The sequence below is a fragment of the Mesoplodon mirus genome (genome assembly GCF_964341445.2).
Source record: "Mesoplodon mirus genome assembly, chromosome: 18".
NCBI lineage: Eukaryota > Metazoa > Chordata > Mammalia > Artiodactyla > Ziphiidae > Mesoplodon > Mesoplodon mirus.
In genome coordinates this window covers 38,993,522-39,006,978 of record NC_138994.1, presented here as the reverse complement: position 1 = coordinate 39,006,978, position 13,457 = coordinate 38,993,522, and the positions used below count along the sequence as shown (strand labels likewise).

At 56.1% G+C, this 13,457-nt stretch overlaps 1 protein-coding gene across 8 annotated transcripts; it reads left to right on the top strand.

Annotated features, from left to right (window-relative positions):
- The first annotated feature begins 149 nt into the window (after nt 1-149).
- Nucleotides 150-13,418, top strand: ATPAF2 (ATP synthase mitochondrial F1 complex assembly factor 2). Of its 8 annotated transcripts, none has more exons than XM_082605339.1 (9): nt 150-442; nt 5,931-5,975; nt 6,217-6,362; nt 7,355-7,452; nt 8,864-8,944; nt 10,690-10,802; nt 11,122-11,237; nt 12,637-12,770; nt 13,173-13,418. In XM_082605339.1, the coding sequence occupies exons 1-9, from the start codon at nt 310-312 to the stop codon at nt 13,327-13,329; spliced, it is 1,023 nt and encodes a 340-aa protein (XP_082461465.1). In that variant the 5' UTR covers nt 150-309; the 3' UTR covers nt 13,330-13,418. The 8 variants fall into 8 exon arrangements, with proteins under 8 accessions (XP_082461465.1, XP_082461464.1, XP_082461467.1 ...); XM_082605338.1 differs by having other exon boundaries at nt 5,928-5,975; XM_082605341.1 differs by lacking the exon at nt 5,931-5,975.
- The last annotated feature ends 39 nt before the right edge of the window (nt 13,419-13,457 follow it).

Genomic DNA, 13,457 nt, shown 5'->3' with positions numbered 1-13,457 from the left:
CCTATTGGCGGGAGGAGACAGCACGTGGCGGGCACCGAGGCCCTCTGGGACTTGTAGTCTTCTTCCCGAGGCGCGGCGCGGGGGGCGGGGCCTGGGCGTTTTTGATGCTGATTGGCTGCGGCGTGCGCTGAGGCGCGCAGCGACGGCGCGCCGCGAGTGTTGTGCGCAACATGGCGGCGCCCAGGGAGGCTGAGGACGCCGGCGGCCGGTGAGAAGCTTCGTGCGACCCGAGCGCGCAGCGTGCGGTCCCTCCGCTCGGTGTTCCCCGCGCTCAGGGCTCGCGCGGTCGTCCTCCCAGGCCCCCGCGCGATGTGGAGGAGCTGCCTCCGGCTGCGGGGCGGGTGTCGCCACCTCCTGAACAGCCCCCGGGGTGGCCTCACCGCCTCCGGGGGGCCGGGGCCAAAACCCCTGGCCCACGCCCGGGCCTACGCGACCCCAGCAGGTGAGGGAGGCCAGGGCGGAGCAGGCTGAGGAGTCGGCCGTACAGGGTCACAGGTCGGAAGGGAAGCCCCGGCAAGGGCAGGGACCGCCCCAGAGCGCACGCGCGTCGTTTTCTTTAGCACGTGTGGCTTTCTTCTCTTCCATTAGGAAAGCAGAAGTCATCCTTGTTTTCAGGCGGGGAAATTCGGGTTCTGGGTCGGCATTGCCCCAAGGGAGCAGAGCAAACTCTAAGAGGTTTGCGGGGTAAAGGCCGGTCTGCTGGGCTGCTTTCTGTGTCCCCGCCACCCGGCACCGAAGGGACCTGGAGCCCAGGCTTTCAGTCTTCCGTCCCGGCCGCCGTCTCCGCAGCTGTCCTGACCCTTCCTCCTACTGCCCTCCCACGACCCCTGCCATCTACTAAGGAGTTAATGCCCCGTGCCTTCTTTCTCTCCTTCCGACTCAGATGAGGCTTAGGAGAAGGTAGTGGCTCTTTCGTTGCTTCTGGGGAGAGGTTTTAGGGGTAGGAGTGGGAGTGACGCCTTTGAGTGAAGATAGTAAAGCTCTCCTTCCAGTCACTCAGTATTGATGTGCTGAGGGCGGAAGGCACCGTTGTCTTCAAGAGAGATGTAGCCTCTACATAGGTGATGTTCAGTGTCGAGTGCAGAAGGTTATAACACCCTGGTTAAACAATAGCCTAGGGGCTTCCCTGGTGGCGTAGTGATCGAGGGTCCTCCTGCCGATGCAGGGGACACGGGTTCGTGCCCCGGTCCGGGAGGATCCCACATGCCGCGGAGCGGCTGGACCCGTGAGCCATGGCCCCTGGGCCTGCACGTCCGGAGCCTGTTCTCCGCAGTGGGAGAGGCCACAGCAGTGAGAGGCCCGCCTACCGCAACAAACAAACAAACAAGAAAAACAATAGCCTATATGCTGTGTGAGTGAGGTACAAAGAAGCACCTATTCCTACCTTGGGGGTTTTGAGGGTCTAGAAAGGGTCTTGGGTGAAAGGACGTTTAAGCTGAGTCTTGACAGACGAGAAGGAGCTTGGTGTAGAGCAGGGAGAGTGGAACGCGGGTGGCTGGAACACGTCCAGAGGTGGCAGTGGGTGAGGGAGCTCGCTGTGACACTGCCTGCTTTAGGAAATCTAGAGCTCCACAGGCAGCTTGGCATCGTGGCAGAAGCACATACCTGAGGTCTGATGCCGCTGAACCAGGAGCTGTGTGATCTTAGGCATGTGACTGCTTCGTTTGGACATCATTTTCCTCTGTGAGTTGAAGAGCTAGGTTGTCTCTGAGCGCCCTTCTGTTCCATAATTTTATACAAATGGGGAAGAGGAATGGATGTAGCAGGGAGCAGAGATCGCACCTGTCAGGGCCCAGGTGAAGGGCCTGGAGGTGATCCATGAAGAGCCAGTAAAGGGGAAGAAGGAAGGGCATCTGTGACCGTGTGAGTTATGATAAGAAATGTACACATTTGGTCATTTTCTTGTACTGGCATATGTCTCCTAAAACCCTTGTAGCTTACTAAGTAATGAGAGCTATGGGAGAATCTTTTGTTAAGATAGTCGGTCTTCTGTCCTAAAAGAGCTCCAGAGTGATAAAGGTGAAAGGAGGGCCTTATTACTCATGACAAGCCCCTTTCAACCACACCTGAGTGTATGTTAACAAGGTGACTTTTTCCTTAGGGAAAGCCCCTAAGGATGGCGGCTGATTGCCAGGGGAACCAAACGCACTTAATTAGACGGTTGGAAGTTTCAGCCCCACCCCCTGACCTCTGGGAAAGGGAGAGGGACTGGAGATTGAATGGAGGTTGATCACTAATTACCTGTGATTTAATCAATCATGCCTGTGTAATGAAGCCTCCATAAAACCCCTGAGCTATGGGGTTTGGAGAGCTTCAAGGTTGGGGAACATGTGGAGGTGCAGGGAGGGTGCCCAGAGAGAGCATGGAAACTCGGCACCCTTTCCTCCATACCTTGCCCCACGCATCTCCTCCATCTGCCTGTCCCCGAGTTGTATCCTTTTGTAGTAAACTGGTACTCTAGTAAGTAAACTGTTCTCCTAAGTTCCGTCAGCTGCTCTAGCAAGCTAATCTTGCAGGACATTACTCTTGTAGGACTGAGTCCTTAATCTATGGGATCCAGCGCTGTCTCCAGGTGGGTGGTGTCAGAATCGAGTCAATTGTAGGACACTCAGCTGGTGTCTCAGAGTTGATCAGTGATCCGAGCGGTAGGGATCCCTAACCCTAACCGCCCCCGCTCCACGTTTGGAGCATAGTATCTGTGTGAGCGTGTAAAGGAAAACGGGAGCGTTGTTTTTCCTTTACAGCACCCCAGGGAGGCAGCACCCGAGTGAAGGGGACACGTTTGGGAATTCCCTTAAGTGTCCTCAATCAGAGGGTTCATCCAGTTGGTGGGTGCCACTTGCCATCATGGTGGCACCGACCTGCCCCTGTTCCTTTCTACTGCAGACTTGCTAGCTTCGGCTCTTGGTAGGTAGTCAAACGTGGAGGAAGATAAGAGTGGGTGAAAGAGTGCCGAGCAGTGGGCCGGGGCGTCTCGCACCGACCTGAGCGCTCTGCTTTTCCGGCCTGAGCGTCTGTGCGTCTTTGGAGGAGTGGAAGGTTAAACCCACGTGGGGGCTTCTCCGTGAAGACTTGGAGAGGCAAGTACATTGAACTTGGCTCCTTAGGGACCGCTGTGCCATTGAAGGTTGTCGGAAGGCGAGGAGGGGGTTAGGAGAGGGTTGCCGGGCTGTGTGGCGTCCAGCCCTGTACCAGCCGTTGGAGCCGTCAGCCGCTTAGAGGGGAAGGTGTTCGGAGAGGCTGCCTGTCCAGCTGAGGACAACACCGGTGAGGGCAAGGCTGGGGGTCTCCTCTGTTTACAAGTTGTCTGTCGCCTGCACAAGTGGTTTAGCTTCTCAGTCTCTGCCCCGTCTTCAGAGGCTGCTTGTGCTGGGTTGAGGCAGATGCTGTAGATAAGGATGCCGCCTGCCACCTGTTTTTGTTAATAAAGGTTTATTGGAACCCAACCCTGCTCATTCACTGACATGCATCTAAGGCTGCTTTCACCACAGTGCAGAGTTGGCTGGTTGCACCAGAGACTGGATGGCCTGCAAAGCCTAAAATACTTTATTTGGCTCTTAGCAGAAGTTTGCCAACCCCTGCTCTGGATGCTAGGGCAATTTGGAAAAAAAGGTGTGTTTAGTCATTTTGCCCATTTATATTAATTTATATTGAGATATGATGCACTTACAGTTCACTCACTTAAAGTGTACAATTCAGTGGGTTTTAGTATACTCAAGGGGATTGTGCAGCCATCGATTCTAGAACATTCTTATCATCCCAAAGAATCCCTGTACCCTTTAGCTACCACTCTCCGAGCACCCCCTCAATCCCTCCAGGCCTAGACAACCACTACTTTATTCTCTGTATCTGTAGATTTCCCTAGTTTGGATATTTCATATAAATGGAATGTGGGTTTTTTTGACTGGCTTTTTTTCATTCAGCATGTTTTCAAGGTTTATCCAAGGGGTAGCATGTGTCACCATTCCATTCTTTTTCACAGCTGATAATATTCCACTGTAGGGACACACCGTGTCTTATTTATGCAGTCATCCATTGGTGAACATTTGGGTGGTTTCCATCTTTTGGCTGTTCTGAATGCCTCTGTAAACACTTGAGTACAGGTTTTTGTGTGGGCAAATGTTTTCATTTCTCACAGGCAGGTATCTGAGAGTAGAATTGCTGGATCAAATGGTACCTAACTTTCTGAGGAACTGCCACCCTGCTTTCCAAGGTGGCATTTCCACCAGCAACGTATGAATGTCCCAATTTCTCCATTTAGTTCTTTTTTTTTTTTTTTTTGCGGTACACGGGCCTCTCACTGCTGTGGCCTCTCCCGTTGCGGAGCACAGGCTCCGGATGCGCAGGCTCAGCGGCCATGGCTCACGGGCCCAGCCGCTCCACGGCATGCGGGATCTTCCCGGACCGGGGCACGAACCCGTGTCCCCTGCATCAGCAGGCGGACTCTCAACCACTGCGCCACCAGGGAAGCCCGAAGGTCCCAATTTCTCAACCTCCTCCCCAACATCTGTCTTTTTGGTCATAGCCATCCTAGTGGGTGTGAAGTGGTGTCTCGGGGACTTTGCTTTGCATTTCCCTGATGATGAATGATGTCAAACATCTTTTCGTGTGCTTTTTGGACACTTGGACATTTTCTTTGGAGAAATGTCTATTCAGATCCTTTGACCATTTCTTCGTTGGGTTATTTGTGTTTTTATTATTGAATTGCAAGAGTTCTTTATATAGCTGGCCTGAAGAATTCTGATACTTGAAAACGCTCCGTCACAGCCGCCCCCGGATTATGGGTAGAGGGACCCGAGTCAGAATCTAGCTTTAAGGCTTAAGGCCCGCCAGGTGGCACTGTTTAGAAAGAGAAAGGTGTTGAGGCAGCTCTGGGAAGGCACGTCCTCTGTTCCTGGTGCACCGTGGTGTGTTGCAGTTCTGAGGCTTTGAGTCTTTCCAAAGCAAAGTCCAGCCCGGAAATTGAGGCCGGTAGAAAGATCACTCACTGGTCTGTGAAGCCTGGGACAGGAGGAGGAGTGTCCGGGGAAGTGACACAGAAAATCACCTGTTTCTTTATACGTATTGAAGCAGCCTCGCAGGAGAAAGGGACCTAGTGGACATTAATTTCCAGTTCAGCACTCTTCACAGGAGCAGCTTGTTAATGTTCTCCGCTTATATAACCTGTTTCTTGTGGCTAGCTTTTAACATGCAGTGCTTTTTCACATACCCATTTCTTTGTATCTACATAGTCCTTAAAATTGTCACTTAAAAGGCACCAAGTGTGGTTTTGCCACAAAAAGAGACGTTCTGTAAAGGGAGTGATTCATACTCAAAATAGACCCATTCTGTGTGATCCTACAAGACTAGCCTGTCTCCTGCCTGTAAGGATGGGGTTTCCATTGCTGGTAGCTCGCCCTCTATCACTGAGGATATGGGTGCTTCACAGGCTCCTAGTCTGATGACTTGTCTTATGAGACCCAAGACCTTGGAGGGTCCAGGGAGAAAACCTCCATCTTTTGACATTGTTGGGGAGCAGGGATCCCACCAAGTGAATTTTCCAGATCCCGGTGGTAGAATGCTCTGCCGCACTGGCAGGGTGGGTCCCTCCCCCAGGGATGAGTCAGCCTTCAGATCCCCCCACCCCCCACTTCCTGCCTGGTCTGGCTTTGGACTTGCTGCCCAGCCAGGCACTGGAGAACATGCTGGACACCGTCTGGGCACCCCGACTGAGGCCTGCAGAGAGACGCAGGGGCCTCCAGTCTCGTGTCGGCGGGGCTGCTGCCCCTAGCCTGTTACTCAGAAGCCACTGATCCATGTGGAGTGGGGAGACCCTTGGGTGCTGTGTGCAAGTCAGGCTGGTCAGTCAGCATCAGCAGTGATGGTACAAGCTCCTCCTGAGCTGTCTCCACAGCATTTTAAGCTGAGCTTTTGAAAAATCTTTCCAGCAGAAAGGAAGAGGTTCTATCAGAATGTCAGCATCACAGAGGGTGAAGGTGAGTGTGTGGAATTTTCACTGCCTCTTTTGTTTCTGTGAATGGGTGGAAACACTTTTCACCTCCAGCCAGCTCCTCGGTGAGCTTGGCCTATGCACTCCTGTCAGGTGTGTTTCTGTAAGCCACCCACCCCCCAGAAGGGACTCAGGGCGTCTTTGCACTGAATTAAGTAGCTAAATATAGGGGTGGTCACTCGATTCTGCTTATTAACCCCTGAGAGGTTTTCATCTGTTCTTTCAAGGTGGCTTTGAGATCAATCTGGACCACAGGAAGCTGAGGACTCCCCAAGCCAAGCTCTTCACCGTCCCCAGCGAGGCCCTGGCCGTCGCTGTGGCCACTGAGTGGGACTCCCAGCAGGACACCATCAAGACGTACACCATGCACCTGGTGATAGGCCGCAGCCCACGCCCGAGGCTGCCACGGGCTTCGTGGGCAGAATTAGGGATCCTCTCCCGATTTCGATAGGGCCCTGGGGGCTGTGGGCACCCACCCCACCCCCACCCCCAGAGCCTGGTTCCTCCCTGCGTCTCGGGACACAATCCTTCCCTGGCCGCCAGCTCTCTTATTTCCCTCTGGGGCAGCTTCTCCTTTGTTTTGTCAGCTCTGAGGGTCTGTGATGGTCTGGGTCACGTGCTGGTCACCAGGACATGCTGGTCATGCCCGCTGTCCATCTCCTCAGCAGCACGTAGCCAGCCTGGCCTCAGCTCGGTTCGCACTCAGCAGGGTTGGTGGCCTCCCTGAGAAGCTGGCCTCCCTGAGGCCCTAGAGGAGCAGCTGGGGGAGGGGCCCACTCGGTCACCTTGGGCAACTTGCTGCCCCTTGGGCAAGGTTCCCACCCTGAAAAGTGAGCGGTGGTCAGGACGGGACGAAACGATGTGTCGAGAGTCTGCGCTTCCCGGCACATGGACCCAGGCCCCAGTCAGGCTTCTCAGCCTCTCCACCCGCATGCCAGCTCCCCTGGAGTGTCCAGGGAACAGGGGACACGGGCTGCAGATGGAGCCTTCGGGTAGCTCAGCAGCCTGTGCGCCACAAGGCAGATCTGGAAAAACCGTCCTGTCCCTGGCTTGGCTGGCTTGGCTGGCTTGTCCCCTGCTTTCTGAGGCATCGGGGAGTTGGTGGGTGAGCTTCTCAGCTAGATCCAGGAACGCCTCCACGTCACCTTCACTGGACCTGACCTCCCTGGGCCTGGGTTCCCACGTCTCTGTAATGGGTACAATAATAGTACCTCCTGGAAAGGGTTGTGGTGAAGATTGAATTAAACACCGCAGAGCCTGGTAGTACAGAGACTGAGACCTTGGGGGAGTTCATTGTTCCTGGGGCCTGGGCAGTGTCCTCGGGACTGGCTGTGCTGACGGGCTCTCTCTCTGCCTTTGATCCAGACCACACTGTGCAACACGTCTCTAGACAACCCGACCCAGCGAGACAAGGACCAGCTCATCTGGGCAGCCGCAAAGTTCCTGGACACTGACACCGTCTGGTAATGGACGTGTGGGCAGCCTCCCCGGGGCCTGAGCGAGTCTCTTAGGCTGTTTGCACAGAGCCTTCTCAGTGGAGGAGAGGGCAGGCCCTTACCTCCTCAGCACTCAGCTGCTCTGCAGACCCCGGGCCGGAGGGCGTGGGCTGCCCCAGGTTCGGGCCGGCCCTCTCCCACAGCCAGCAGCTGTCCCCTGGCCTGGAGCGGGACAGGCTGGTGGCCTCTGCAGCTCTCTCAGGCTCTAGGACCCAGGGGGTCACGTCCGGCCACCGCACGTTCTCACGTGGGTCGCCTGCTCATCACTTGTCCGCTGGGTCACGGATGGCCCGACCTTGGCATCCAGCGGCTGGCGTCCTCGTCTGCATCCTCCCCACGCCCGGGTTCTTTAGCGGGTGGGTCGGGGGTGTTGACAGGAAGTGGAAGGAACAACTGAGCAGCCCTGTGTCTGCCGCTGGAATGCTCCGGCACCCGGGTACCTCCTGGATGGCACGTGAAATCGGCACTGGGGCGAGGGGACAGAGGTGCCCCTGCAGAGGCTGCTGGCACTGCTGTTGGAAAGTCTGCACCGTGTGTGTTAGGGACCGTTTGGTTACAGGGAACAGCACCCTTCCAGCCCAGCTCACAGAAGGGGGGTTTTCTTGGAGACCATCCCAGTACTGAGAGCAGATGTGGGTGGGAGCCCCCTCCGCCCTGGGGGCCACTCCTCTCCCCTGGGCAGCCTCCTCCCCGCACCCTCGTGACCTCCCTGCCACTTCTGCTCACACCAGCCTGGCCTCCCCAGCACCCCCTCAGGCTTCCGTCCCAGGAGGCCTTGCAGCTCAGCTCCCCTCAGCTGACCCTCATCTCTGTCTCTTGGTCAGGACAGTGGTGTGGCCTGGCATCGGTGGTGCCGGGCAGGGCCACTGGCGGCCACATCTATAGCTGGGAGGCAGGTGGGCAGACAGGCAGCTGGTCCGTGGCCGGGGCGCCGCCTCTTGGGAGGGGCTGGCAGGCAGGACGAGTGACTGAGCTTCTGGCACAGCATCCTGGGACCAAGGGGGTGTGGGTCTGGGGACAGTGTTAGTGTTGAGAGCAGCACCAGGGCAGCACTGCAGGCAGTGACCTGTCGATAACTGGGGATGTTCGGGACAGTGGGTCTCAAAGTCAAGCTCACGCAGAACCCCTGGAGGGCTTGTGAAGCTGCGGGTTGCTGGTCTCCACCCCCAGAGGGCGGGGCCTAAGGATGTGCATTTCCAGCAAGGTCCAGGGTGAGCCCTGGGCCACACTTTGAGAACCACTGCTTTGGGGGAAAGGTTTGGGGGCAGGGGTAGGGGGTGGAGAGGTCTTCTGCTGTTGTGTTTTGTGTATCTGTGTCTGTCGTTGGATGAGAGAATTGTACTTTTTTATTAATGGAGGTGCTTTTGCACTGAATTAGCTGCAGGGTGGAAGAACCAGAGACGCTGGTGGAGCTGCAGAGGAACGAGTGGGACCCAGTCATAGGCTGGGCCGAGAGGAGGTGAGCCACTCAGTGCTGGGCAGGCCAGGGTCCAGGCCATGCTAGACAGCCGAGGCCCTGAGCTGGTCAGCGTTCTGAGTTCAGAGCACCCAGGGGACTCAGGACAGGGCCACCTTGGGGGAAAATGCTGTTAAGTGCTTCTTCCCCCATTGACTGCGTGACCTTGGGCTAGTGACTTGATCTCTCTGAGCTTCCTCGTCTGTGAGTGGGGCTCATAATCCCTACCTCCCAGGGTGTCGGGAGGTGTACGCGAAGTGATGCGCCCTGCTTGGCACACACTGAATGCTCGCATTGGCGGATACCGTCCTGCTCGTTGTCACAGTTGCTGTACAGTCGTATACACAATCACAAAGCAGCGTGTGTGATCCTGACACATGGAGAAAAGTCTGGACAGGTGAACCTGTGGGTGGGAGGTTTCCAGGGATTGATGATACCCAGGGCTTTTCCTTAGCAGGAAGACTCTTGTGCAGAATTGAACAGACCATTGATACGGCACAGTTGATTCAGTTTCATTTCATTCCCAGGGGATTCGCAAAGGGCTCTGACCCTGTGCTCCCTTGACCACAGTATTTTGTAAGTGTGCGTACACGGAGTGGTTTTGGCATAGGGTTTTTTATCTGTACACATTTCCTGAGCGCCTGCGATGTGTCGGCATCCTTGGGTTTTGTAGTAAGAGGCATAACCAGTGTGCTGAAGGATCAGATAAAACCGAACGACTAGATGCCATGTGAGAACCGCAAAGATGCGATGCCATTTTGGAGCCCAGTGAAATGGAACAATAGTTTGGTGCCTGCAGGCCTTTGCTATGGTACAAAATTGTCAGCTTTTTGTGGCAGTTGAAATTTCTCACCCGTAGCAGATTACAGGAAAACGTGGCCACTTCCTGTGTTCCATTGGTACTATTGGAAATTTCAGAAAGACTGTTTCTAAACCAATGGGAAAAATCAGTGATATGTGAAAGGAAATTACAAAAATTGCTTTTATTCCATTGTTTTTTCTTGCATTTTATGTAGTTAAGATTGTTCTTGGGCTTCCCTGGTGGCGCAGTGGTTGGGAGTCCGCCTGCCGATGCAGGGGACACGGGTTCGTGCCCCGATCCCGGAAGATCCCACATGCCGCGGAGCGGCTGGGCCCGCGAGCCATGGCCGCGGAGCCTGTGTGTCCGGAGCCTGTGCTCCGCAACGGGAGAGGCCACAGCAGTGAGAGGCCCGCGTACAGCAAAAAAAAAAAAAAAAAAAAAGATTGTTCTTGAAAATGTATCATTCTTGAAGCTAGCTCGTGTCCCAGACCAAAAACAGTGCCTTGTGTATGGTAGAGGTTTAATAAATGTGTGAAAAAACGATTGCCTGATACAGGACATACACAACTATTGTAAAGAAAACAATATTTAAAAGAAGTCTTTTATGGCTCACATGTGAAAACTTTTCTGCAAAGGTTTGAAACGCAGGCAGCCCATAGTTCTGATGGACGTTCAGGCCAATGAATTCGAATTTCAGGAGCTATGAGTGACCCCCTGCTTCCTGACTTGCAAACTGTACCTCCATCCAGAGCTGTTTCTTGCCCTCTGCTCTTGGTGACAGAAGGTTACTAGGTCAGGAGGCCACTGACTGCAGTGGCAGGTGCTGTCAGTATTCCCAGCTGGCCCCTGAAGGGGCACACGTGTGCTCAGCAGGCTGGGGCTCTGCTTCTGGGCAGAAGCTGGGCTGCACAGCAGGACAGACAGACATGCAGCCTCTCCCTTTTAGATACGGCGTGAAGATCGGCTCCTCCACCAGCATCACGGGGCCCAGCATCCCAGCCCGGACTCAGGAGGTGCTGGTCAGCCACCTGGCCTCTTACAACATGTGGGCCCTACAAGGTACGTGGTGCTTCCTGTTGGCCAGGGAGGACGGGCTGGGGCTGGAGGGCTGTCATGCTTACCTGTCCCCTGGTCCACGGGCCAGCAGGTTCACACCCTCCCTGGGGGACGTGGCTCTCCCCTCTTCAGGAGTCTCCATTCAAGTCTCCCTGGCCTGGCTCGGGTCACGGGGTGGAGCGCTCGCCCTGGTGGGCCGGGGCCCACCCCCGGCAGGAGCAGAGCACGCCTCGAGGAGTGCGGCCAAGGCTTCGCCCCCCGCCTGGTGACCGCCCTGTGTGGGGTGGGGGCCCCAGGTCCTGACCTGGCCGTGTCCCTGCAGGGATTGAGTTTGTGGTGAGCCAGCTCAAGTCCATGGTGCTGACCTTGGGCCTGATCGACGTGCACCTGACGGTGGAGCAGGCCGTGCTGCTGTCCCGCCTGGAGGAGGCCTTCCAGGTGAGGCGCAGCCCCAGGGCAGACTCCCCGAAGGGCACCCCGCCGTGTACACACGGAGCCCAGATGCTAAGGCCCGCAGAGGTGTTGTCACGTCACAACGGTAGCAAACCACGGCGGTGCTGCTCAGCCCTCCCTCACCGCCTCGCCGCCTCTTCTCAGCACCGTGTCGGGCGCGGGCTCTTGTTTCCCATCTTGCTCAGGAGGAATCCGAGGCGTGGGCGCCCCCTGAGATGATACCAGAGGCGGGTCTTGGAGCCCCCCCTCTGCAGGTGGAGGTTCAGGACAGTTCGGGCACAGCTGCAGGCTGGGCCCCTCAAGATGAGCGGGGGCCACGTGGGTGCTTCTGGAGGCTGAGCCTGCACACCCGGACGTGCGCACAGCGGGCCCTGGGGGCTGCTGGCTTGTGCACGTTTCGTTCAGGGGGCTCAATTAATAAGGCTTTGCTGCACTGCCATTTGCGTTTTTTAACTCAGAATGATGGTGTTTTCTGCAGTGCCCTTGTCACTTCTCCAGCCTCAGAAGGTTAATTGCTGTTACAAGTTGGCTCCTAGCATGATGAAAACCCTTTTGTAATGACAGCATTTCCCAAGTTCGTCTAGTCATCCGCTCAGGAAAATGCTAGGGGATAAAACTGCTTCTGTGTTGTGAGAGGCAGGCTACTCTCTGGTGTGAGAAAGGGTTGGATGGGAAGAGGGTGATCTGGGCCTGGAGGCGGCAGCCAGGAAACCTGGTTTCCAGTCCGGGCTCTACTTTTGGCTGCGGGGTCCAAGCGGGGCCATGATTCCCTGAACCTCACATTCCACCCACCACAAAACAGTTCTCTGAGAGTATAAAACGCCCTTCAGATGTTCTGGGCCACCTGAAATGCAGGTAGATCTTGAGTTCCTGGGTGGGGGGCCCACGCCTCTGGGCCGCTGGCCAGGGAGGGGCCCACAGGGTGGACTGGAGTCGCACTGACAGCCATGCACAGGACAGGGCTCCTCCTGGAGAGAGAGTCTGCAGCCCTGCCCGGTGCAGACATGCCGGCCTCTGCTGTCCTGGCCTCCCCCAGGAGCCCGGCTGCAGCGACCATGTGGCCCTGGCTGGTTTATTCATTCCCCCACACACACCGGGGCACTTGCAGCCCTGCCCAGCGAGGCAGCTCATGGAGGGTGACACTTTGCAGACTGCCTCACACCAGCCTCCCCGTGGGAAGGTCAGGCCCCTGGGGAGGATGCACGTGTGGCCGTACCCATGAGCATGGTGCCTGCTCTGCCCTCCCCACCCCACCGCGTTTTCTCACCTCTCGCTCCCCCTGCGTGTCTCTCATGTTCGGGCGGGATCAGAGCCTACTCTCCTCAGCTATGGGACATCGTGGCTCTGGCCGGTCACCCAGTGGCCTGTCCCGTCCTCCCCTCAGATCCAGAAGTGGGGCAACGTCGAGTGGGCCCACGACTACGAGCTGCAGGACCTGCAGGCGCGCACGGCCGCCGGCGCCCTCTTCGTGCACCTCTGCTCCGAGAGCTCGGCCGTCAAGCACAAGCTGCTGCAGGGGTGAGGCCAGGCCCCAAGCCATGTGGCTGGTGGAGGCCAGCTTGGGCCGAGGCAGGGGGCGTGGGTACGAGTGATTATATTGAACGATTCTTTGCCTCGAAGCGCATGGAGCCTCCACTCATTGCTCCGGTCACCTCTGGGTCCCCGAGGCCACCCTGCCTACCCACAGGGCACGTGCTGCTGGGCCGGACCCTCCCACCGGGGAGCTCTCAGTGGCCCTTAGCACCAAGGCTTTTGTTTTCCAGTTTTTAATCAGTCTTTTAAAACTGAGTCCCTCTTGGTCTGAGCCATCTGTTTCTGTTGGTTTGTTCCTACTGTTTTAGCAAAAATGATTTACTCTTAAAAATAGAAAGTAGGGTTTCCCTGGTGGCGCAGTGGTTACGAATCCACCTGCCAATGCAGGAGACACGGGTTCGAGCCCTGGTCCGGGAAGATCCCACATGCCGCGGAGCAACTAAGCCCATGCGCCACAGCTACTGAGCCTGCGCGCCTAGAGCCCTTGCTGCACAACAAGAGAAGCCACGGCAATGAGAAGCCCACGCACCGCAACGAAGAGTAGCCCCTGCTCGCCGCAACTAGAGAAAGCCCGCACACAGCAACAAAGACCCAACACAGCCAAAAATAAATATAAATAAAATTTAAAATATATATTTAAAAAATTAGAAAGTAAACAGTGTTTGTTGTTTC

Bases quoted from the DNA above. Each gene is read 5' to 3' on its own strand.
- ATPAF2 (XM_082605338.1), top strand. From the start codon at position 310: ATGTGGAGGAGCTGCCTCCGGCTGCGGGGCGGGTGTCGCCACCTCCTG. The intron at 443-5,927 runs GTGAGGGAGGCC...AAATCTTTCCAG, and splicing joins GGCCTACGCGACCCCAGCAG to CAGAAAGGAAGAGGTTCTAT. The intron at 12,771-13,172 runs GTGAGGCCAGGC...CTGCCAATGCAG, and splicing joins AAGCACAAGCTGCTGCAGGG to GAGACACGGGTTCGAGCCCT.